General features: G+C 52.9%; 10 protein-coding genes across 10 annotated transcripts; 5 read left to right on the top strand and 5 right to left on the bottom strand.

The window, feature by feature from the left end:
• Positions 1–365: 365 nt before the first annotated feature.
• On the bottom strand, positions 366–1,567 carry PG998_005140 (uncharacterized protein; the record flags this gene model as incomplete). Its single annotated transcript, XM_066871958.1, has 2 exons — positions 366–627; positions 1,407–1,567. The coding sequence occupies 2 exons, from the start codon at positions 1,565–1,567 to the stop codon at positions 366–368; spliced, it is 423 nt and encodes a 140-aa protein (XP_066732055.1).
• A 1,268-nt stretch (positions 1,568–2,835) lies between these two features.
• PG998_005139 (cytochrome c heme lyase) lies at positions 2,836–3,971 on the bottom strand (the record flags this gene model as incomplete). Its single annotated transcript, XM_066871957.1, has 4 exons — positions 2,836–3,103; positions 3,175–3,602; positions 3,701–3,817; positions 3,876–3,971. The coding sequence occupies 4 exons, from the start codon at positions 3,969–3,971 to the stop codon at positions 2,836–2,838; spliced, it is 909 nt and encodes a 302-aa protein (XP_066732054.1).
• A 537-nt stretch (positions 3,972–4,508) lies between these two features.
• Positions 4,509–6,722, top strand: PG998_005138 (uncharacterized protein; the record flags this gene model as incomplete). The annotated part of the gene is made up of 3 exons (XM_066871956.1): positions 4,509–5,069; positions 5,136–6,608; positions 6,678–6,722. The coding sequence occupies 3 exons, from the start codon at positions 4,509–4,511 to the stop codon at positions 6,720–6,722; spliced, it is 2,079 nt and encodes a 692-aa protein (XP_066732053.1).
• A 365-nt stretch (positions 6,723–7,087) lies between these two features.
• Positions 7,088–7,808, bottom strand: PG998_005137 (uncharacterized protein; the record flags this gene model as incomplete). The annotated part of the gene is made up of 2 exons (XM_066871955.1): positions 7,088–7,708; positions 7,737–7,808. 2 exons carry the CDS (start codon positions 7,806–7,808, stop codon positions 7,088–7,090), a joined length of 693 nt encoding a protein of 230 aa, XP_066732052.1.
• A 1,166-nt stretch (positions 7,809–8,974) lies between these two features.
• PG998_005136 (uncharacterized protein) lies at positions 8,975–10,415 on the bottom strand (the record flags this gene model as incomplete). The annotated part of the gene is made up of 2 exons (XM_066871954.1): positions 8,975–10,213; positions 10,275–10,415. 2 exons carry the CDS (start codon positions 10,413–10,415, stop codon positions 8,975–8,977), a joined length of 1,380 nt encoding a protein of 459 aa, XP_066732051.1.
• Positions 10,416–13,242: 2,827 nt separating this feature from the next.
• Positions 13,243–14,999, top strand: PG998_005135 (C6 zinc finger domain-containing protein; the record flags this gene model as incomplete). The annotated part of the gene is made up of 5 exons (XM_066871953.1): positions 13,243–13,639; positions 13,702–13,845; positions 13,925–14,016; positions 14,074–14,208; positions 14,238–14,999. 5 exons carry the CDS (start codon positions 13,243–13,245, stop codon positions 14,997–14,999), a joined length of 1,530 nt encoding a protein of 509 aa, XP_066732050.1.
• A 659-nt stretch (positions 15,000–15,658) lies between these two features.
• Positions 15,659–17,232, top strand: PG998_005134 (uncharacterized protein; the record flags this gene model as incomplete). Its single annotated transcript, XM_066871952.1, has 4 exons — positions 15,659–15,677; positions 15,736–15,835; positions 15,907–16,080; positions 16,197–17,232. The coding sequence occupies 4 exons, from the start codon at positions 15,659–15,661 to the stop codon at positions 17,230–17,232; spliced, it is 1,329 nt and encodes a 442-aa protein (XP_066732049.1).
• Positions 17,233–18,363: 1,131 nt separating this feature from the next.
• PG998_005133 (uncharacterized protein) lies at positions 18,364–19,414 on the top strand (the record flags this gene model as incomplete). The annotated part of the gene is made up of 3 exons (XM_066871951.1): positions 18,364–18,450; positions 18,864–18,930; positions 18,999–19,414. 3 exons carry the CDS (start codon positions 18,364–18,366, stop codon positions 19,412–19,414), a joined length of 570 nt encoding a protein of 189 aa, XP_066732048.1.
• Positions 19,415–20,149: 735 nt separating this feature from the next.
• On the top strand, positions 20,150–21,753 carry PG998_005132 (acid protease; the record flags this gene model as incomplete). The annotated part of the gene is made up of 5 exons (XM_066871950.1): positions 20,150–20,332; positions 20,391–20,709; positions 20,772–21,054; positions 21,110–21,484; positions 21,546–21,753. The coding sequence occupies 5 exons, from the start codon at positions 20,150–20,152 to the stop codon at positions 21,751–21,753; spliced, it is 1,368 nt and encodes a 455-aa protein (XP_066732047.1).
• Positions 21,754–22,800: 1,047 nt separating this feature from the next.
• Positions 22,801–23,073, bottom strand: PG998_005131 (uncharacterized protein; the record flags this gene model as incomplete). Its single annotated transcript, XM_066871949.1, has 1 exon — positions 22,801–23,073. One exon carries the CDS (start codon positions 23,071–23,073, stop codon positions 22,801–22,803), a length of 273 nt encoding a protein of 90 aa, XP_066732046.1.
• Positions 23,074–24,250: the final 1,177 nt, after the last annotated feature.

Here is a 24,250-nt window from a genome sequence, read left to right as displayed (position 1 = left end):
TAAAAAGATGCGCGGACCAGTTTGCTGTCGGGGGGTATGATCCGTCCGTATGTGAATGCCCAAGCTCGCTTCGCTCAAATGCAACGCTGTCCCAGCACAAAAGGGAATATGCGATTCCTTTCCCTCTCAGAGGATCTCATCGACCGAACGCTCATATTTCCCTAATAAACTCCCCCGAAACTCCTCTCAAAATCACAATATTTTCCCAGATCCCCAAGTAACCCAACCCGCTTTCCGATCCTTCATCTTCCCGCGATGTTGTTCCGTATCCGTCCCAGGACGTCCGTTATCCATCAATCGTAAACCCCCCAAAACAGAGGAAAATTGTCTTTCTTTCTTCGTTTGCGTTTTCTTTCAAGGCGTTCTTAAAGCTCTTTCAGCTTGTAAGCGGGCGACGCCTTTCCGAAAAGCTGCGTGACTTGCAGGGCAAGGACGCCCACGATCATGAGGGCCTCGAGACTGAGGAGGCCGATCCAGGCCCCGTCGAGGGCGGCGGCGGCAACCTCGTAGCCACCGATGCTCAGCAGCGGTTGCATGGAATCCATTTTGATTTGATGTAGGAGTGGTCGGTAGGAGATCTGAACCAGCAGGAAGGCTAGGTAGACGTAGTAGGTATACCAATAGGGTCTGATGGATGTGTGTGCCCCTCACCAGCTCAGGGCGGTGAAGTAGTTTTGTTAGTGATACTTCTAGCTTGGGGCCTTTCTTTCTTTCACGCAAGTGAGGCGGATAGAAAGATTCTTATATTCTTGAAATGGGATGAAAAAAAGAATCCGGGGCTGGCTCGCTTCCACTACTGCTGCTTTTTGCTATACCGCTGCTCTACCCCTCCCTCCAAGGAAAAAAAAGAGATAGTATGTGCCAGGGCCGTTCGGTTCGTTACCACCGCTACGGTGTTATAGTTGCGGTGAAGACGACTGGGGAGGAGATCACCAACCACCAATTACTGGTAGTGTACGGAGTAGTGCTCATGTATTGCTGCCCTAGGAGTGGAGTGCGGATCGTCTTGGAGTGATTCCCATATTCTCTCTGGGTTCATGTGGGCTTATTCTTTCGCAGGCAACATGCGAACATTGCGCAAATGGGTGGATGATTGACGAGGACAAAAAGAGAAGATCACACAAAGAGAGTTGGCGGGCCACGCTGATAAGAATGGGAGGAATAAGAGAGAGAGGCAAAGCCCCCATCAAATGCACACGTTTTCTCACACACAAAGATGGATGGTGGGGGGCGCAAGAGACACAAAAAGTCAGACGACTTGACAGGAATAAAAATAGCCGCTGGAGGATTCGGTAAACCAAGACAAGAAAGAAGCAGATATGTAGATTTGTAGGTGTACCAACGAATGTAAATTGTAAAGGGTTAGAATGAGGGGAGAGGAAAAGAAGAAAAGACCGGCTACTTACTTAGATCGTTCGTCAATGACAGTCCATCGCGGCCGAGGCTCCATCCACGACTGCGAAACTTGGAAGACGACGACGAAGGCGGATCCGATAAAGAGCCAAATGAGGAGCATGCGATCCAGCAATGTGAGCTCGTATTGTGGGAGGTAGCCTTCTAATAACATTTTGACTTCTTCTACTCCTTCTTCTTTCTATTGCTCAAGGTTTCGTGTTATCAGTGAAATGCAATTTGGCTTGCTTTGCCTTTGTTTCTAGGGCCGTTAATGCTTAAAGCGTCGAACAAACTGCCTCTGCTTGCTTCCGTCTTCCGCGCAGGTGCACGAGTCCAAGTAGCGTATCCGGTTGGATCCTGGGTTTTTTAATCTAAAACGGTCGGGCCCCTCTCAAGGAAGTAAAGTGTCGGGTATGCAGAATGCAACTATGCTTACAATAGTCAAAGCCGACGAAGGCAAGCAAGACTGGATGTTGGATGGAAGGGAAGGAAGACTGATGGGATCGCGTTGAGAGGAAACAAGACACGCTGTCCTTCGGCTGAAGGTGTAGGCTGAAGGATCGATTGGCTTTGCTATTCTCGGCTTCGGCGTTGCACTGTAGACTGTATGGATGTATGGCTGTGATAGTTTGTGGTTGCATTCGCCCCGCGGAGCAGCTGAGTCTGGGGAGTGTAGGATTTGGAAGGATGGATCAGGCGCACTGTCGTCGCCAGGGCCGGGTTGGTGGAGATTGAGAAGCGAAAATGGACTCGTGCAAATCAAGAGCAAACACCAAAGGGCATAACAACATGCTGATGTTGCAATATAAAGGCTCCAGCCGGAACCCGCTTGGTGAGTTGCTACATGCCTATTTGGTCTTGATGCAATTTACTGCTATGCTCTTTGGGAATTTACCCGGGCGAGGGGATCGCTGCAGGGTCCTACCTGTTTCTCCCCGCATAATAAACGCTGGTCAGCAATCTCCCTCCCACGGATGAATACGTACTAGATGTTTGACCATGGTGGGTGTGTTGGGCTTTAAGAGAGCGCGCTCGCTGATCATGAGCAGACTTTGACATTATTACTATAAAATGGGTCGACGATCGTGGGCAAGCATCTGACACTACGGATGATTTGTTTTAGTCGGTCATTATGGATATTGTATACAAAATGTTTTCGTTGTCTATGAGTAAAGTATGTGATATTGCACACCTACCATTGCGCGAATTCGATGAGAGTCGTCAATGCATTAAAACGCCTAACAGCCTTCCTTCCAATGATTTTCCCCATCCGATTATATATACACCGAGGGCACAGCCGTATTATAGCTTTCGTTATCGAATCACGACCCGACCCAAACTCCGTGCAGCAAGAAAAGTGGTGATTTTGACAAGTCGTCCATCCCATCCCATCCCATCCCCTCTTCTCCCCTCCCCTCAGTTCCCAAGTGGATCAGGATTTTAGCGAGATTTCCGCAGTTCTTCGAGCCTCTCTTGCTCCCGCACGTCGCCGCCGGAAGCCTTCCACCACACGTCGCCTCCCCACCGAACTGCTCGCTCGATTGTGGATGTGGGCGTGACTGCGGGTCGGACGTCGAGGTAAAAAATCGGTTCGCCGCTCTCCTCCTCTCCGCCGGAATAGTAATCGATGACGTAGCGGATTTCCTTCTTTCGTCCATTGGTCTCGCGCGAGACATACCAATCGTGGCGGTCGAATGGTGGCTCAGTCCTGCGGGTTTTCCTGTTAATACAAACTGCCTTCCCCTGAAAGCTAGAGAATCACGAAAGGAGGAAACTTACTGGAACATGGCGGGGTATAACCAGCCCATGACCTGGAACATGGCTGCCTTGGGCGTCATATCCTTGGGCCGCCCCTGGAATCGCACCAGACTGGGCGAGAGCTCCTCAACTTCCTTGTCGTAGCCATACTTCTTGGCCATGCGCTCAAAGTTCTGCTCGCCCCGGCTGCACATCTGCATACCCTTGTAGAGGCCGCCAGCGAAGCGCTTCTCCCACTCCATGATCTCGGCCCACGCGCCCTCGTTCAGGAAGTTGTGCACACTCACCATACTCTCGACGGCCGTGACGTCCGTGTCAGAGTAGCCCTTGCGGAGGAGTGCGTTGTACATCTGCTGCGGCGAGGGGTATTCCCAGTTGCCAGTGCCGTCCCCGCGGGGTATCGTCGAGGGCTCGCGCTCGGTGGGCAGGGCCTGGGTCTGCTCGGGCGCCTTGTCTTGGGACAGATCGGGGAACATATAGTTCAGGGGTTAAGTTTCGAGAGGGTCGATTGGGGTTCGGGCGTTGATGTTTTGGCGGCATGGGGAACGGGGCAGGATGAGGGTGGCGTCATGGCGGCAGCGGCGGCATCGTGCTTGACGGGGCAGGCGGCTGGGGGCGTCATGGCATCTGCAGCCTTCTGGTGTTTATGCATGGGGCACTCCGGCTATGGACCATTAGTATCCCGGGAGTCATTCGGCATGGTGGCGATGCCATTGGCTTACCGGTGGTGATCGGCCATCAGTAGGGAATTTGTGTGGCGGCATAGGCTTGGTAGGAGCTGCCTGGGTCTGAGGACCGTCTGCCCAGAACCAACCCATGTTTGCGATTGACGGCGAGAAAGATGTATATGCGCTGGTTAGGTAAAATAGGAATCAGCAAGGTGTTGGTGCAAGAAACGAAGATCGTCGTTGATGGCGAGTAAGTGATCCAATGTTTCAGTATGTCATTTGAAGATCCAGGATTGTGATAAGAACTTTGCCGCATGCAAGCGACTTTTGAGCGTTCAAGCGTTGCAACTAAAAGTTTTAGCGGGTCGCGGCGAAAGACGGGAAGCAAAAAAGTCGCTGTGGCGCCCCACTGCCAATCGGCGTAAAAGCACATGGCACATGCGCTCGGTGTAAGACGCGGGTGATGTACGTCACCGTCAATGTCCACTACGGAATGTGGTCATTGAAGGCACCCGCGCGTCCAGTTCAACCATCTGGCGCCATTATCTACCGACCGGCTTCTGAGCACATTTCTTCGCAGAAAGCCCCTACCACTCTCATCCAATACTGCCCGCCAGCCGATATAGACCTTGTTGTCATAATGCCCACGACTATAGCTTCGAAACAACCATTTGCGACTTGACGAGAATGAGGGCGATCCTCCTCTTCGGCCGCTTGTGCGCACGCCGAGGCACGGCTCAAATAGCCCCCAAGGCGTCCAGATGTTTCTCTCCGAGATGGCATTCGACACCTGTGTTGAAGCACTTCTCTTCATCCGGATCACGCGCACGATCCTCGCATTCCACGGTTCTCCTCGCCGCCGCGCAGGGCACGCTCTTGGGTACGGCCGCCTTCGTCAAGCTTTCGGAAAAGGACAATGAACCCGGCGACGAAAACCAAACTTCCGAGGGCCGCATGCTCGAGGTTTCGAGAGACGAGATCGAGAAGAAGAAAGACGAAACCAGCCACGGCTTCACCAAACTCCGACACAACCTTGTATATTATGTAGATGTGTTTCTCTGGGAACCCATTTGTACCGGCGTTCGATTCCTTCAATTAGTTACTATTTTTGTCCCAGTAATACTTGCTGTACCTGCAATATGGATAGGCCAGCGCCAGCCAGACCGTGATAATGAGCGAAGCGGGACGCTCTGGTGGTACGGCTTTCTGGTCCAGTCCATGGAATGGTCAGGCCCAGCTTTCATCAAGGTATGAATGATGCTGACTCTCGTCGAGCTTTGAATAGCGGCGTACTGATAATGTGTGACAACTCAGCTCGGGCAATGGGCTGCATCGCGAACCGACATCTTCCCCAACGAAATGTGCGACATCATGTCCAAGCTGCACTCCAACGCACCCGCCCACCCTATGCGCAACACGAGGCGAATCATCGAGGCAGCCTTTAACGGGCGGCCTTTTGAGGATATTTTCGAGGAATTTGACGAACGGCCCTTGGGAGTGGGTGCCATTGCCCAAGTATACAAGGCGAAACTGAAGCCCAACCTGGCTGCGCCTGCCGATACCGACGTCGTGGACATCCAAGCCAAGATACGCCACAAGGTCCGCAAGAATGTGGACACGGTGCTGAAGAGCACGCCGCAGCGTGTGCCCTCATCTTATGTAGCCATCAAGGTCCTACACCCCCGGGTGGAGAGAACCGTGCGACGCGATTTGCGCATCATGGGGTTCTTTGCCAGCGCCCTCAACATGATTCCGACCATTGAGTGGCTATCGCTCCCTGACGAAGTTGTGCAGTTCGGCGAGATGATGAAGTTGCAGTTGGACCTTCGCATCGAGGCCGCCAACCTGGCCAAGTTCCGGAAAAACTTCAAGGAACGGAGTACCGCGTGGTTCCCATACCCCTATCTCGATTTTACGACCCGTAACGTGCTGATTGAGGAGTTCGCCCAGGGTATTCCCCTTGCGGACTTCCTGGAGAACGGCGGCGGCACCTTCCAGAAGGACATTGCGCAAGAGGGTCTTGACGCCTTTCTGCGCATGCTACTCCTCGACAATTTTGTCCATGCCGACCTGCACCCGGGAAACATCATGGTCCGTTTCTATAAGGCGCAGCAGCCGGACCTGCCCAAGCTACAACGCCAGGACGACGAACATTCGAAGGACCAACACGACGTCACCGAGGAAGTCCTAGCACGGCTGCGCCCCTATCGCAAGCGGAAGGACACCACCGCCTGGAACACTGAACTGCAGAAGATCGACGTCGAGGGTTTTCGCCCTCAGCTGATCTTCATCGACACGGGACTAGTCACGGAGTTGAATGCCACAAACCGCCGCAACTTCTTAGATCTCTTCAAGGCCGTGGCCGAGTTCGACGGGTACAAGGCGGGTCACCTGATGTGTGAGCGTTGTCGCCAACCTGACGCCGTTATTGACAAGGAAATCTTCGCGTTGAAGATGCAGCACTTGGTTCTTAACGTCAAGAGCAATACTTTGGCGCTGGGCAATGTTAAGATTGGCGATATCCTCCAAGAAGTCTTGGGGATGGTGCGCGGCCACCATGTCCGGCTCGAGGGTGACTTCGTCAATGTCGTCATCAGTATTCTGCTGCTAGAAGGAATCGGTCGCAACCTAGATCCCGACACCGATATCCTGAGCAGCAGTTTGCCCATCCTGCGACAGCTAGGCGCCCGCGGCGGCGCCGACATGGTGAAAGGGGGTGACTTTTCCATGCTGATGGTATGGGCTGGTTTGGAGGCACGCCGCTTCATGCAGGCCAGCATTGAGGATGTATGTCTTGTCCATTTACATTTTTTTCAAGTTTCAATTCGACGTTTTACTAATATCATGCGCTATCAGGTTGAAAAATGCGTCAAGTATGACCTGCTTTCGCCCAACATCTAATATTATCAGGAACTCTCTTAGGCGCTCGTAAATTATGGCTTTGGCAGCATATCTTGGGGCGTTTCACAAGAAGTCGGAGTCGCCGGCTGGGTTGTGCATGGGCATATAAATGATAATCTAGATTCGAACCGGAAACCATGGCGGAAAGACACAACTCATAAAACGAATCAAGAGCCTTTTGAAAGCATTATTGCTTCTATTATTTCTAATACAAAAGCTCGCTCGCTCCTCTACGATGTACACACATAACATTACACCACAAGCTCATGCAACAGATGGTGCGATTCTGCACCAGCCGCCTACCCATTAGGGCCGAACACCATTTGTTCATGATACAGGCCCCCATCTTCTCCCCCTTGGTCGCCTTATTTGGTCTGCGTAGCCAACTTGACGACCTGGTCAACGAGCGCTTTGGCCTCCTTGGGCGCGTTTTTGGTGACCTTGTCGCGCAGGTGGTCGACCTGCTGCCCCGCGGCCTTGGGCGGGTTGCCTTGGGCCGTCTGAATGCGGCTGACCTGCATGGCTAGGAAGAACTTAGGGATCTTCAGGGCCGCGACGTTGCCGCCCACGCTGCGGATCCCGGCCTCGGTCGCCGTGTAAACGTCGAGCATGTCCTGGAACTGCTTGAGGTTGGTGTCGGCCAGGGTCGGAGCCGTGGCGAACTTGTCGAGCGCAAACGCCAGCGGGGTCTGCGACTTGGCCTGCGTGAAGTCCACCGAGGAGAAGCTGACACCGCTCTTGGTAGAGACGTCGGGGACGCCCGACAGCGTCTTGACTTTGGCGTTGCAGGTGATGCTGCCGGCGAGGGTCGCGGCGACGTCGGAGACCTCCTTGGGGAGGGTTTCGGTGCCCACGACAAAACAGGCTTTGGCGGCTTGACGGGTGTTGACGGTACCGGCGGGCGCGGCCTTTTTGGAGTCGGGATGTGTTATGGGTACGGGCTCGTTCGCGAGCTCGATGACGGGCTTGCCGGTCACGAAGGGCACCTTGGCGGCGGGCGACGGCGCGGGGGACGGGGGCCGGCGCGGCAAGGCCTAGGGAGGCGGCCAGGAGGGCGGTGCCGAAGACGATGTTGGTGGTGCGCATTGTCGCGGTGGTGGTATATACACTGGCAGATATATGTAGAGTGTCTAGATAACGTAGAGCGAACCGGCGACACTGGTAGAACTTCCAAATAAATATAACAAAGACACAGTCTAAGCAGGAAACACAATATTAATTAGAACGAAGCGAAAGTAATCGACCCTAACCAGAGGGGAGGTGATAGTCGAGGGTCTGAGGATCACGCCGCGAAAGATCAAAAAGTCGTGATGCAGAAAAAGGGAAAGGAAGGGGGAAGCGAGTAAACAGGTGCCGGACCCGGAGACCTATTATCTCGTTTCGGCGGCGGCTCGAAAAACAGGTTCGGTTCGCGATGCTGTGCTGCCCGTTTGGGTTGGCAAGGGGGGCCGCCAACTGTCGTCGTCTCATGTTTCCCGTTACTTGTTTGATGTGCGACATGGCCTGAACAGCGGCTGGAGCTTTCCAAGTCGTGCGATCGGCCACTCTCTCACGCAATGGACCTCATAATGCGGTTGATGCTGTATACTTAGACTTTGGTCCCAAGATTTGTGTCCAGCACTATAATTACCCGATGGCAGTATGTGTCAGGAATCGGGGCAAAGCATGACAATAATTGAAGGCTCGACGTCGACAAAAAACAGAGCCTCAAAGCCCCCAGCTGCAGGTCCCGGGGGGGTTTCGAGACATTGCGGGGCCTAAACATTAGTGAAGCTCCTCTGGCTTATCCCCCCACCGAATTGGGTTTCAAGGGGCTCAACGCCCAATCATTGACTTTGGTTCCCAGGGCACTTTTAGGCTAGAAATACACCGGCCTGTCTGGCAATCTGGGTGCGAGTCGTGTGTTTCTTTTTCCCGGCAAAGAAAGAAGGTTTTCTTTAACATGCTGTCGTGGTTTCAACACTCCAGGGGAGCAAGAAGTCGCGGGGTACTAAAGAGATGGTCGATGATCTGACCGATTGATCGCTCAGAGATTGATTGGGTATAATAATTAGGTAACTAATGAGAAATGCTAAAACACATTGGCGCTGGTATAAACCTCGACTCGCGTCGGAAACCCCAGCAGTGAGAGTTCTAAGTTGTTTGTGGAAAAGGAAAGGAAAAGTTGTGGTTTGTTGGTGGTGTCGTTCCGTCGTGGCCCGTCCCATAGTGGTTTTGGTTCATGAGTGTGGTATCTTCCTCCTCTCTTTTTGTTAGCTCTTCAGCGGCCAATTATCCGCATAGCTTCGTTCGACCTGCACGTCGTTCTGAATCCATATGACGCCTTGCCGTCGTTCTTCCTCGATATCCTCTCTCGGTCCTGCTCCCAGCACAGTCGACCCCGCTCGACTCCTGCCCAGACCTTTCTCCAGGTCTGGCCCATCGGCTTGCTGCATCTGCGCCTCTTCCTCGATAAATGTAGTATTGGTGGCGTGCGAGTCGCGCATGTACGCGCGCTGTGGCCTCGAAACGCTCGACATCGGCACCGACCGCATCGTCGAAGTCCTCAGACTCATCGAGTCGGTCCGCATCGTCGAGGAAGACTGCGGTCGCACGGCGGCGGCGGCGGCGTATTTGAGCAGACCCTGTCCGCTATCACGGGCCGAAGACGCGAACTTGGAGGACTCGTCGTCGAATGTCCCCGCCGCCGACTTCTTGTCTTCCAATACCTGTAAGGAGGATGCCGGCTCCTGCACCATGGCGAATTGCGGCAGCTGTCCACTGTGCCGCGAGGTATAGCGGCCGTTTGGGCGGTGCTGTCGACTGCGCTGCGAGCGCGCATAGGCGCTCGCGAGGTTCCGCGTCGTCTTGAGGTACAGCGGCCGCAACGTCGGGATGCCGATGCAGATCATGGCGACGGCGATCTCGGCGCCGGCCCAGGCGAAGTAGGGCACGAAGTTGAGTGTGTAGTTGTACACGTCCAGCTTGGAGAGGACGACAGTCCTGACGATTCCGCAGGCTCCGGCAATCACCCCCAAACTCATGCCGCCGGCCAACATAACCTTCTCGCGCTGCGGCACGCGCAGCTGCTTGATGAAAAGCCACGGAAAGATGGCGAATAGGAAATCCATGGCGCTAGACCAGACGCCCAGCATGACACTCATGGGTTGGATTTCAATGTTCCAGACGCCCGGCGTGCGCAGGGGGTCCCAGCTGGTGCGGATGGGCGTGGTCTGGTTCCAGAGCATGACGACGAGAGCGATGGATGTCCCGCATGTGACAATGATAGCAAGCCACAGGATGACCTGCTGCCAGCGGGCCTGCACCACCCGCAGCAGAAACAGGCCCATAGACAGCTTGGCCATGGCATTGCCCGTGATAGCGAAGCTGTTGGCCACGTACGTCCAGAAGATGGCATCGGACGACTCGGCGATGCTCAGACCCCAGAAGCTCTTGCCCAGGCCATGTTGCACGGCGACCTGGATGAAAACGGTGAAGCAAAGGAGGAATACCTGCGGATGGCGGGGTCAGCATCTTGGTAGCATTGGACACGACTCAAGCACGTCTACTTACACCGGTCCATGCGTACATGTGGTCCTCGATGCCGACGAACTTGACGATGCGCCGCCGGGTGTACAGACGAGCGACAACCAATGTGAGCGAGAAGGCCGTCAACGCCCACATGGCCACCGCCAGCTCGAGGCCGGGATTCATCTTGCCTTGATTATCACGAGCCCCCACCCAGGCGAGAGGTGCGCAAGCGCATGGGGGGTTAGTGGTGGTGAGGTTGCGTTGCGAGGGCCGAGATGGTAGTATAAAACCTGGCCTCACGATTCACGAACAGTCGAAACCTTGGAACGGAGGAGGCGAGGCCTTGGAAACCCTTGGAAACAGAGTTTCGACGTTTCAAAATATCAAGTCCAAGAGTAGTAGCAACAGCAACAGAAGGAGTGAGTGAAGGTGTAGGTGTGTGGCACGGCGGGTTGCACATAGACTAAGTAAGAGCGTACAACCATGTTCTGGCCTGGCCCTGCACCCAACACCCACTTGGCCCGCGAGCTAACAAGCGAACGCGATATCTCCGCAGCCAGTCAGAGCGACGGCGGCCTAGATAACTGGCCGCAGGTTACCTGAATTAGATAAACGGGCCGGAGTGGGAAAGTGGGATGGCGACTAGTATAGGTAGATCGCGTGATGGATATAAGGTTGGCTGGCCCAGGTCCCACGAGGTGGTCGAGCTGAGGGCACCTACAGATGGAGTGTTTCTCGAACAGAATGCAACCCGTTGTCGGAAATCGTTGGCTGCGGGAAGAGGGAAAACAGGCTATGTCTGACTGTGACTCCTCTCCCTCGGCACCTTTCACTAATGCAACGATCAATACGGCCATATAACATGATGGATAACCGCCAACCACGGCCAACACCCACCGTACGCGTGGAGCTGACGAGAGGAGAGGGAAGGATCAATCAAGAAGACGCCACCAAACGAACCGCAGGCCTCGGAGACTCGCAGCGACGAAAAGACTCATATGTACATAGCCCACAGCTTGGACTCGCCCAATGCAAGTGGATAGGGATCAGCGTCTGGCTGGCTTTTGTCGCTGTCGCGCGCAATTGACTCGCAGGCGGCCTGGCAGCGCAAGCAGGGCCTGAGTGCAAGGAATTCACAGGGGGGTTATTTGCCCCCGCGGATTGGCTGCCAGGTCGAGTGTTTTGGGCCAATCAGGGGCTCCATCGCCACTGGACGGTCGCCAAGCCCGCGTTCCTGCGATCTTATAGGCCGCGCCTAGGATGGGGAACTAAGCGCCGCCCACCCACTCCAGCGTCTTTACAGGGGCTCGACTTTTATCGATTTCCCACTGACCAACAAGATGATGGGCATAACCAGGTTACAGCTGATATGGCGTACTTGCGTGCCCCTAGCAGAATCCGGTGCCCTCTCCCATTGCGTAACAGAGCCTCGGGACGTCACTCTGCCCCGACTTACCCCTGTCCATGATGCTCCGATAGGTCAATGTATCACATTACTCATCTTGCGGCCTCGGTCATGTGATGCGGTGAGGGCTTCTGGAATGGGCCTCTTAGACGGCCGCGCTGGGGGGTGTGCTGTTCTGCTTTGTTTTCGTCTCGTCTTCCCGGCGCCGAAGAAGCATGGCGCTCACGGGTTACCGAGAATGGGCTGGCGCGTAGGTATAGTTATCGAACCTGGTTGGGCTATTTCTTCCTTCCTTCCTTCCTTCCTTCCTTCCTTTCCATTGCCTACATATTCCTTGCATAGTCATTTGTCTGTGAACGAGGCAAGCGACCATGTTGTGCAGCCCGCCCGCTATATCCCGGCTCGGGTTCACGTCATCTGATGGCTCGCTGCTCCGGCGAGAAAGCTGTACTAGGCCTCGACGATGGGTCGGTCTTTGCATGACCTGCAACTCCTATTTCCGTCTCTGTAATGAGGAGTGGAGGAGAAGAGGGTCCAAAGACAAGCTCAGCACGACACACAAAAGATCCGATAGCCGAGCTTACATGAAGTGGGCGGTTTTAGTCAAGGGGCATTCTCCAGTCCGGTGTCTGTTCCGGGATACGCCTTGCTTCCCTTTTGCTAGGCTCAGGTACTGGTTCCAGCGTCTAGTGGCCACCTATAGGTGATGCCCGCTTCCCAGGAGCATACAAGTTATTCTGTTCGTCCCTGCTTTACTCTTGGGCTTCCTCAATAAAGTCCATTCCATGACCGAAAGGCACCAATCGACACACCCATCTTGTGATTACTAGGCTCACTTGGCGAAGAACTGAGGCTTAGATATGCTGCTAGCCAGCCCATGGAGATATGTTATTGCCTTTGACGCCCAGGGTTTGTTGAGACAGTACGGAATAGGCTTTTGCCTTAAAACCATAAGACAAAGCTGTCATGGGGTTGACTAACAAGTCGATGGCTCATTTGCTTACCATCACGCGGAAGCGTCACAACAACAGATGGCCCTGGGAAACCCGGCCCTGTAGTTTGCAAGGTGTATCCAAGGGGCAATGGCACGCATTTTACTCCCATCCGCCGTCAAGACCTAACTTGTGTCTTCTACGTATTCGCTAAGTACAAGCGGTATGGCTTTGGACTCGACTCCTTCTTTCCGCCCTTCCTGATGGGCAGGCAGAAAGTGCTTGAGTCCATTGGATACGGCTGTTCTGGCAGCAGCGCTCAGAGCATAGATTGAAACTCGTCAGTCCCTACCGGGAGCCCTTTCCTAAAAGTTAACGATGATACACCAACTCGTCGATGCGGCATCAAGCAGTTCCTGTATAAGCCGTACATTGCCCCTGCCCATGCCTGCGAGTGTGGTGTAGTTGAGAAATGATATAGCAGCGGATGCAGGTAGCAGATGAAGTCAGCAGCTGTCTAATCCTGCGCCCCCAACCCAGAATCCATGTGCCACACGCCTGCCTCTCTGCTGCCTGCCGGATGCACGGGCCATTTCGCCAACATCTAATTACTGCTCGTCAACATCTGACAAGTCCTTGCCCGGAGTCCAGTCATCAAATCAATAATGCACCGATGGCAGACTCACCAGATTCGTCACCCAAACAACACTGCTGGGAATGTCGAAGGCGTTGCCTGGTCTGCGACTTTACCACCCCGTCGTGCAAGAGATGCATCGCGTCCGGCGTTGCGTGTCCGGGCTATGGTACCGTCAAACCCGTGAGGTTCCAATGGCTCCCACCGGGCAAAGTCAAGTTGCGGCGACGCAAACCCGTCGATACTGCCGAACCAGCCGAAAATGGCGCCCTCAAGAGCAAGACAAAGCCGGCTGCCAAGTCGGTGCCGCTTGCACCACCTGCCCAAACTGGCGAGCTGGCCCAGACGAGTGCCATCCCGGCATCATTCCCACGGGAACCACCTCGCCTTGCGCAAAACTTCAACCTGCGTGTCTTGACAGAGTCTCTTGAATACTGTGAGTGCTTGTATTGATACACATTCCAAAGCCCCAGAACCCTAATAATTTCAACGCTCTAGTCAACGCCTGTATATTGCATGATCTTCTTCCCATCACACAGCTTGGCCCAAACCCCTACCTGTATGAAATCTCAGAGCACCATTTGCAGCAGGCGATATATAGGCCAGACTATATACACTACGGACTCCTCTGTAACGTCCTAAGTCATCGAATAAACAAATCACGCGGGGGAATCCAGATGCCAGGCTTGGAGGAACGATTTTTTTCACTACAGGGGCATAGCCATTGGGTCTCTTAGCGAACACCTCGCCGATGAAGGGGGTCAGCGGAGTGATGCCATACTTGCCGGGGTAATGACTGTGCTCCTTCTTGATGTAAGTCCTCGCCTGTTTGTTTGGGGAATGCCATAACTAAAATTGTGGTTATTCAAGATCCACCATGGTGTGTCGCAGAATTGGCGGATGCATCTTGAAGGCATGCATCAGCTTGTGGCCCTCCGTGGTGGTTTCGAGGCACTAGGCACCTTGGATCATATGGAACAATTTGTTCATTGCCTCTGGCAGTTCGTAAACCGGAGCCTATTACACGATGGCAGATGCTGACTAGCTGTTACAGTCTTGCGGTCATGGGCAATACAACCTGCTCTGCATTAGATATGGGCAGTACTAACATACATCTTGAAAACCTTGACTTCATTATGGCAAAATACTCTGGCAGCATCTCGTCGTTTGGATTTTGCCCGCCTCCGCTGATAGCAGAAACGGTTCGAATCAACCACCTCCGCTGGAGGGCTGCCACATCCGAGAATATGACAGCTTTGGATCTTTGGCGCGAAGCATATGATATACTCGGCCGTATATACGACTTCTCGCCAGAACAGTGGGCGACATCCAAGCCCCTATCTCAGGACCACTGGACCCTTATAGGCAACATGTTCTGGGCGTCGGTGGCCCTGTACTGCATCTCGTCGCTACAGCGCATGACCGAACCGCCCATTGAGGTCTCGACGCCGGCCCAGCGCACAACCCACGTCCAGTTTCTATATCTCTGTCTCGCTGAGGCCGTCGCATTGCCAAGCGTCCGGTCTTGTACACTCTGGCCGCTCGTCGTGCTTGGCGTGGAAGCCGCCGGCAGCGACGATGATAGTAATCGTGCAGAGATACGCGCCTTCGTCGCCCAGCAGCTGGAGCAACTGAGCAGGCATTCCGGCACTTTCGTTCCCTTGACCGCTAAGAGGGTGCTGGAGACTTTCTGGCGGTCTGGAGAGACGGCCTGGGATGCGTGTTTTGATAAGCCCTATGCCATGACACTACTCATCTCCGTTGATATTCATAAAATGATGTCTCCTGGCAGCTAACAGGGGCGTTGTTGTGGATAATAGCAAGCCTTACAGAGCCCTTTGGGTTAACTAGTATTGTACTTACTTGATGTTGAGAGGTGACAAGCGGGTGGAACAATGAGATCGGTACTTTGGGAGCGGATACTGTGCCATTTGCAGGCAAGGAAAGGAGGCACAATCATGTGGCACAAGTGCCTGTGGTCTGGCTTGGCTTGATTGATATCCTCAAAGAGCAACAAGAAAACGGGCAAGGCTCGGAGTGATTACGTTGGCAAGCTGGGCTATGGTAATGGGAAGAAGTTCTTGGCGATTCCTATGATCACACAGGGTTTAGCGGCTGCCACTTCTTCACCCCGGTGCACATCATAGGGAAAGGGTGTTAGCGTCTTGGCAGTCAGATTCTCCTGATCGGGTCAAGCGGCTCTGCGTCGCTGCAGGGGACAGCCCAGCACAACGCGTGGGCTTGTGTGGTAAACGGCAGCCGCATGCTGTTGGTGCGGACGAGATAAATAGGTGGCATTGCAAAGGAAACAAAGTCTTCTTAGATATATGAATGAGTGATTATCATCCCTTGGACAGGTTGTTTGGACATTGGAAGATACTAGACACGAAGCTGCACCCTCACCTCTTAGAAGACAATATTCCTTGTTCATCCACCATATATTGTTCAGCTCAGGATGGCGTACGGAGACCCTGGTAAGAATTCCAGACTTCAGTCACGCCAGATGACTCCGTACTCACATGGCATATGCAGTCCCCTACAGTCTATACGTCTACAAGCCTAATCTGGTTGCTCCTATCGTCTTCGCTGTTCTATATGCCATCTCGGCAATTTGCCACACATGGCAATGCCAGTGAGTTCCGTCCGGAGATCAGGAGTGCCATATCCTGAGCTAGATCAAACTGACACACTACATCTACCCAGTCGGTACAAGGCATGGAGAGTGGTGGGCGTACACCCTATCTGTGGCGTCTTGTTTGTTGTCGGATACGCTGTGCGAGGATGGGCCGCCAACGGCACGAACTACCTCTACAGCAATGACAATCCTGCGTCCTTGGGTACCTTCGTTGTTAGCCAGGTCTTCATCTACTGCGCTCCGTAAGTGTCATTTGAACAACTCATTGAACAATGGAGGGAGAAGCACACAGAGATTGGCTTCTCATCTTTGCGTTGCCAGAGCCGCTGCTAACTTCAAATTCCTTCCCCGTCAATAGCCCGCTCCTCGAACTCGGAAACTACCACATTCTTGCCCGACTCTTCTATTATGTGCCGTACCTTGCCGTTATTCCCGGTCGCCGGATCATGGTCATATTTGGTGGAATCATGCTCGTAGTAGAAGGTCTCAACGGCGTCGGCGCGTCACTGGGGACCAACCCGAAAATCACCAATACCGCGATCGGCACCAGCATCATGCTCACGGCCAACGCGGTCCAGGTCGTCGTGATCTTGACCTTTCTCGTCCTTGCGGGCCTGTTCCATTATCGCTGCGAAACACGGGGGTCCAGGACCAACATGCTGACAGCGCGGGTCCGCCGCGGCATCCGCAAGATAATGTTGACGCTCTACCTCAGCATGCTCCTGATCCTGGTGCGCTGCATTTACCGTCTCGTCGAGCATACGGGCGACAACCACATCGACTACGCTAACGTCGAGGCCTTGAAGAAGCTCCACCCCTTCCTGCGCTACGAGCACTGGTTCTACATCTTCGAGGCCGGGCTTATGCTCATCAACTCGGGCCTCTGGAACATATTCCACCCTGGCCGCTTCTTGCCGCGCAACGTTCAGATCTACATTGCGCGCGACGGTGCCGAGGTTGAGGTCGAAAAGCCCGTCGACAGCAGGGAACATTGGCAGAAGGTCATTCACGTCTTGACCATGTGCGTCGCCTATCGAAAGGCCGACGGCAGCCCTTCGCCTTCGCACAAGGAACGGACGGGCGCGACCGCCTCTACTCCCTCAGACAGAAGTTACGAATCGGCCCGTCAGCCACCTATGGCATACGAGAGTGCCCCCCGCGGCAAGTACTGCGCAAACGGAAGCCGTGATAACGGCCGTGATGATGGGAGAGGCAGGGGCACGTCTTCTTCGACCGCGGGGATTGCTTTGAACATCTTGACTCTCGGCCTGTATGGGACACTGTCGTCGTCCTCGAACAGCCGGAACCGGCGCTCAGGGAACTTCCAGGAACTGGGTGAGTACCCGGGTGCCAATCGGTATGGGTCGCACGAGCGGCTGCGTGTGCCCAACTAGCAGTTTTCCTGTTCTCCTATTTGCCCACTTCATCTCATTATCAACCTGGCTCTAACTACTGTGTACGAATCTAGATAGAAGAGATCCGGAGGGAACTGGGAGGAACGCTGTAGAGATGTCTTCTTCGGGGCAGTAGGCAGGGTCATGATGTTGTTCCACTTCTTTGTCCATGCCCCTTTTTGGATTACCTCATGCTTATTTTCTATCACTTAGAGTCCCTTTCTCCCTTTCTATTTGGCCGTATTTAGACTTGAAAGGCTCCTGAGAGTAGGATTTGGAAATTAATGTAGACTACAGTTTTGAAGAAGTGACCTTCAGCAGCAGTTTGTGCTTTAATAGGGGAGATGAGACTTGGGCGTCTGGATCATGTCTTTCAGAAACTGGCTTCGCGTTCCAACCCTGAGTGTGATCTCACCTTCTCAGCCTCCATGCCCCCAGATATTTAGTCAATGAAAGTTTTCAAGTTGGTACGCAGAGATAATATCGTGCTGACATGTCTATGAGTAGTAGTCAAGACTGGATGAAGATCATAGGCGATGATATAACCAACCTTTTTGGGGCAGTTCTGATGTCAGTTTGCTGCATCTAATTTCAATATGAAATGTGTCTTGGTTAGAAAGAGCAGCCGATATTGGTCCAATCGCGACCAGGCTTGAAAATATCCGTGAAAATAAAATCCGTTTCCGTTTCAACGCCGTCGCCGAGTGACCTACCCAACAACCAGCCAATCTTGCCGCATGTCGGCCCAGCACCCTCTGCGCCCACATATTTCCCAGAAACTCACAAAGTAGATATGGCGTAGGCAGTCCTTTTACTCATCATTTTTCCCTACCATCTCTATCAAGTCTGCAATTGTGATCTTACTCCCAGTCACTTGACCAAAACAAAAACTTGTCTCCTTGACAACACCCACTCCAGATCGAATCACATTATCTTGTTGACACTCTTGACTTCAAGCCAAGGTCACCTCCTCTACCTGATCAAGACGGCCAATAATTGTTCGTCTCGCCTTACTCTCATCAATCAATTCTTCAGCTTCTTTCTCCTCCCACTCCTACCGTCCTCAACCCCGGTCAAACAATCTCATATCTTACTCACATTTAAAGTGACTACCTCGCCTTGGTCGCGACAATGGCTGAGCAGAAAAAGATTCAGTTCACTCCACGTGACATGGAGATCAGTGCCAAGGTTTGGGCATGTCTCGAAGGTGATGTCAAGGTAAGTCGTGGATTTTACTACCTACGTTCCTGACTCAATCTGAGTGTACCCCAGCTCGTCATCCCATACCGCATTGTCGTTACCCAGCGGCTCATGCCACTGGTAAACCTATCCTGATCTGTATTCACTCACTCTTCACTGTCTCGTTTACGCGTGGATAAGAACATATCTACATCCTTACCTAAAAACGATATTCATCCATTGTTTTTTTGTCTCATTTTCTCTGGTGGAAGCTTGGTGATGGTCCCTAAAGCGTCCTCTGCCAACAGAGGCCCCCCCTCCTCGATCTACTCTTACCCACCGCTCATTTTCCTACCTTTGAGACCACCTTCACCAGAGACAAAACCAGGACGAAGGATTTTGTTATGATACGAATTAGAATCAATGAGTTACTAACAATGGCCCAACAATAGATTGACTTCAAGAAGCTAGCCGAGCTCGGTCCCTACAAGAACGAAGCCAGCGCCCGCGAGACCTGGCGTCAGACCAAGAACCGCCTCATGGCCATCGCCGGCGTCGACAAGAATGGCAAAAACTTGGCCCAGCAGTCAGAGACAACCAACGGCAAAGCTTCCCTGTCGCCCCCAAGGCACCCACCAAGCGCAAGCGTGCCACCGCCAAGGCCCGCACTCCAGCCACTCCAACCGCTGCCGACAACGATGACAACTTCGTACACGGCGACGACAGTACTACTGTCAACAACCGAAATGGTTCGCCCACCCCGACCACTTCTACAAAGAAGGCCCGATGTGAAACCACTGCCAGTGGTGGTGGCCGCAAGAAGAAGGGTGCCGTCCAGACCCCGGAGATCTACCTAGAGCCCATCTACGACGATGATGAGCCGCAGATGCAGCAGCTGAAGCTGGTCGATGCCAGCGCCCATTACGAGCCGCTGCCGCAAGCTGCCGCCAACATCACCGGGGAGCAGCCTGGTGCTGACACGCCGATGTTTGATGAGGCCTAATATCTGAATATACGTACATAGACACAATGCAGTGATATGTATGGCCTTGGTCGAGAGGAGAGTTCGACGAGGGACGAAGATATGACAAGGTGGATATGTTGATTCTGCTATCTCGGATGGTTGTGGTTTTGCTTACGCTTTGACGATATGATTTCGAACATTAAAATGCACACGAGGCCTAGACATCAAGATGACCCTTACATGAATACGAAGTTATGAAAAGTGATTGATGCAATGTGCATGCTAATTATATACCGAAGTAATGATGGAAGGTGATAGCTAGACAGGTAGAATAAGATACCGAAAGTATGGTTTGGAATATTTCATTGCAGCTGTGCGCTTTGGGTTCTCCAGCTGAGGCGTTTTGAGGCGGGGCGCTAAACTGATATTTACAAGACCACAACAACCTCCATGCGACATGCTTCCAATTCGCCATTGACTGGCTTGTGGCCTGAGGGCGAGAAAATACATTATTCGGGGCGTTGGAATCATCATCTATATGAACGGAACTGTACCAGATGAAGTGAACGTTTGAGGCGCGCGTGCATCGATGGAACAGTCTTTCACTGCCAAGTACTGCTCCAACTTGAGCTAGCCAAGCCCCAGGCAGCCCCCTCGTCCCCCAGAAGGATGAAAGGGGGCAGTCAGCTGGGCCCACTCGGTACTGAAACCGATTGAGTCGGTCGCGTCGCATGTCTGTCTTCTCACCTCAAAGCAACATCACCGGTAAAGACAATGCAGCAAGTCGGGAACTGGTTCGGCACTGCGACATTGTATATCTCCTTCGCCTTCGCTTTACTCTGGACTCTGAGTACACTCAGCCAAGTGGAAAACCTCATCCCCAGCCATGAAGTAGTGTATACGACCAGGCTGTTGGTGCATGTCCCACCAAACAGCACCGACGATGCATACCACATTGTGAGTTTCCAATACCCTCCCTAAACTCATCCAACGCTCTTGTGTTGACCACATTTAGGTGAACGTCGACCTGGATGGCCAAAGAATGCCATTGAATATAGATACATCAACGGGTGATTCGTTCGTGGCTTCAAGGCAATGCGATACAGTAGATCCGAAGAGTGGATGCTACGCGCTGGATGCGGCATTCAACGTCGGGGTAACTCAAGCCCGCGACGGTCTTGCAGACGAATTGCTAACCATTTCACCCCAGGAAAACACCATGATGCATAATGGCCAGAAGTTCGAGGCAGATATCGGCAGGGGCCGTATGACTGGCGAACTGGTCACTCTGCGAGCCAACATCTCCGGTCTGGAAAGTGGCAATATGTCGGCAGGTATGTATCTGACACATACAGCCAGCGATGGTTTTCGGTCGTGAAGCTTACATGTCGTATAGCTCTTGTCCATACCGCCATGTCAGGCCAGTTTCAGAACGGGTCGTTCGCAGGTATCCTGGGGCTCGGTATGCGGACGGCTTCCTCACAATGGAGTCAATCCCGGATGTTGCCGTTCATTGATACCTTAATTGCTGGGGGAAAGCTAGCGAAACCTCTTTTCTCATTGCGCTTCCCTCGCCTGGGCGATCCGAATGCAATAGCTGGGATTCTGTCTCTCGGGGAAATCGAGGCTGAGTACGCGGTGAAACCAATAAAATACAGCGACGTCGTGCAGCTTTCATCGTGGGTACCTCCTAAATCTCCTTTGATTTACACAAACACTCATAACTCGCAACAGGTCAGAAGATAAAACGGATAGTCTTTCTATGGCAGCATGGTCGGTCAGCCTGGAAGGTCTCCGAATGAATGGCGTCGAGCTGCCGGCCAGCCCAGGTCGCCTTCGCCCAGACGCGAAACATGTCTCCGTGTTCGACTCGGGAGCTTCACAGATCTATCTACCCCCCGCGGACTTCAAGGAAGTTGTCGAGAAGTTTGAGGGCAAGACGGAGGTTCGACAGAGCACTAGCCAGGGCTTTACGAGCGATGAAGTCTACTTCGATTGTTCAATTCCTCAATCGCTTCAGCTCAAGGTCAATGGAAACTGGTATCTGGTCGATCCTCTAGACATGATCATGAGTAAATCAAGCTCCCCGTCTGAGGACGGGACAGTGATGTGAGCTTCCCCTTACCCTGTCGCGTATTCCATCCCCAACCGAGATGTTAACTGTAAACAGGTGTCGAGGTGGGATCGCCAGCCAGGAGAACCCCAAGATCGGCGATAGCATTCTTGGTATGCCCTTTTTGAGATCGGTATTCACTATCTATGATTACATGTCTGCCGACATGTCTTCGAAGACCCCACGCCTTGGTCTGTTGAGCCTGGTGGATTCAGGGCTAGCCAAGAGCCGGTACGCAGACCTATACACGAATCGACTTCGATAAGGCTGTTTGTCGATTTGATTCCAAACCACCGAAAGCCCAGTCCGACGAGCGAGATTATTCGGTCTCCCCAGACCATCCCTTGGGTCAACGACGGTCTTAAGCAAAAGAGACCTCCCATACCAAGCTTAAGTGAGGTGATCGAATCGAATCTTGAGGATAGAACCTTAGCTGCGGGAAGTCTGAGAGATTGGAATCGCTGCTTGTCGTCAAATCACATGTTACACATCCATCGTCTATTGACTATTGTTCCACCTCTGACCACAGAAAGGGAAAGAATGGTAGATAAGCGTTGCGCCATGAACACTGGAAGAAATCACCGTCAAGAATCATGTTTATCATGTAACAACTTATTGACATGGTGGCAAATCTGGCGAATGGCCTGGGAGCATAGTGGCTGGCAATTAATTTTCCACCTATTCGGGGGATTTAGCAAGCCAGGGCTATGTGACAGTACGAAGTTTCCAAAGCAGTAGCAGTAGCATATGTACGATAGGCACACGTTGTAAAAGTAGAGCGTCGTATTAGAAGGAATAGATGATAGCTATCAGACAGTGGCATCCACAGCATTTCCAAAGGTATGGATAACTATAAGTGTCACCGTCTGCGACATTCCATTGGTGATGCCCGAGTGGGATTCCAGCTACCAGAACAACGTCTCTGTGCACTCAAACCCCACATTGGATCATAACTATTATGATAGAACAAGTTCGTCATGGTGAGCCATGAAATGCGGACTATGGGGGCCGGGCCTTACGCAAGGGGAACGCGCGTCGGTCTTATCATCACGTACTTGTGAGCGGCGTTATTCGTTGAAGGTACGTGTGAGGCAGGGAGTGAAATGGCTGGTGGTGGCATGCGGGTTTTGATAGTCGTTTTTTGAACATAATTGGTATTGGTGTATGTGAGGGTGGGTTTCTCGGTCCTGGTACCGTGGCGAGGTGCGTGGAAACTGCAGCTGGCAGGTAGTGCCTGGGGTTGGGCCTGGGGTTGGGCCTGGGCTCGGGCGACTGCGTGAGGTCGTTGCCTTTAACCCAGACGCTCAGGTGGCTACTCGGGTCCAAAGACGCCACACTGTACAGAGTGGACTACTGGGCTGCGACGCCGGAACCCGGCAACTAGTTGCTGAGCGTCGTATTCACTTCTGTAGAGCTGTTCGTGGGTGGGGGCGGCCTTGGTCGCCGGCCAGTTTCCGGTTCGTGGTGGTGATAGCTCCCCGGCGTGATGATCTTGGGGGAACTTGCCGGGGTAGCGCCTCGGAGCGGCGAACGAGGGGCCGACTCCGAAGACCGTGAGGATGAGGATGAGGACTATGTTCTTCATGCTGGCTGGCTTCATATCTTCCGGTATATGTTTGAGCAAGGTTGTTCGTGTGTGTGCGATCGCTGCTTGTCAACCCAGGGTGGCTCGAAGATCACAAAAGTGATGTTATCCTGTTGGTGAAATAAGCGAATATCTGAACAGTTCTGAAGAAGAGGAAAGAGGAGTAGCAATAAATATACTGAACACTCTTGATTGCAGAAAACTTTCGGAGATACGTTTTCGTGTTAAAGTCAAGGGGATACATTGTGCCATGAGAGCTACAAGCAGGCAAGAGCCGTCCAGGTCCGCCCAGGACTTTATCTACTATCCAATGCTTCTATGTTCTAGATGTACCTTGCTTGTATTGATGCTTCCTTCTAATGGTAATGCCTCGCACCGAACTCTATGATGACACTTGCCCTTTTATCGGAATTATTCGCATAAGTTGGAATTGCTCTTAGTGAGTCACTCTTCGTCGGGTATTAAAGACCAGCAACTGGTTTGTGAAACTTCCACCTGCACCACAGCTAAAGGAACGATATTTCCACAGTGCTTCCGGAGAACCCATGTACTGCTATGCTATAGTGAATTTTATTATAAAAGTCTGCTTTGCCATACATGCCAAATAAGGCGATAAAGACAACGCCTGCGTCGCTAGGTCCTTTGGGCTCTCGTCATCGGATCTTTGGTCATTCCAAGAGATATTCAGCTGCAAGCATCAAGGGTCTGTCCGCCTCGAGGCCGCTAGTCCTATTCTTGCCTAGTTGGAGCCAGCAAGCCCCGCCGATAAGACCGTGATGCGCTTATCGGTTATCGTGGAACGATGAGCGCATGGGAATTACGGAGGTACCCCTTGCAGCCGTGAAAAAAAGTACTTTATCAAGCAAGAAGTCGCGCTTCCGCCCAAAGCACCCAAGCCAGTCTTTGAAATCGCGTCATAAAGAGAGCGCGGCATTCCCATCAACCAACCCCCCAGGTCCCCCAACAACCAAATATCCCAATCTCCGGTACCACAGCGAGTCCTATCATGTCTCGGTATCGACCTTCGTCGGGTCAACCGCCGCCTCCTGGTACCCAAGGTTATGGAGGCGCTGGAAGCCACGGTTCATCCTCGTACCACCAGCCTCCCCCTCCTCCCCCTGCGTCCAGTGACCGGTACGCTCCTTCGCAGAACTCGGATTCTCGAGTCTTTCGCGGA

The sequence above is a fragment of the Apiospora kogelbergensis genome (genome assembly GCF_038363985.1).
Source record: "Apiospora kogelbergensis strain CBS 113332 chromosome Unknown utg000003l_segment0_segment0, whole genome shotgun sequence".
NCBI lineage: Eukaryota > Fungi > Ascomycota > Sordariomycetes > Amphisphaeriales > Apiosporaceae > Apiospora > Apiospora kogelbergensis.
Note: the sequence above shows the minus strand (reverse complement) of the source record. Positions and strands in the feature narration are given on the sequence as shown.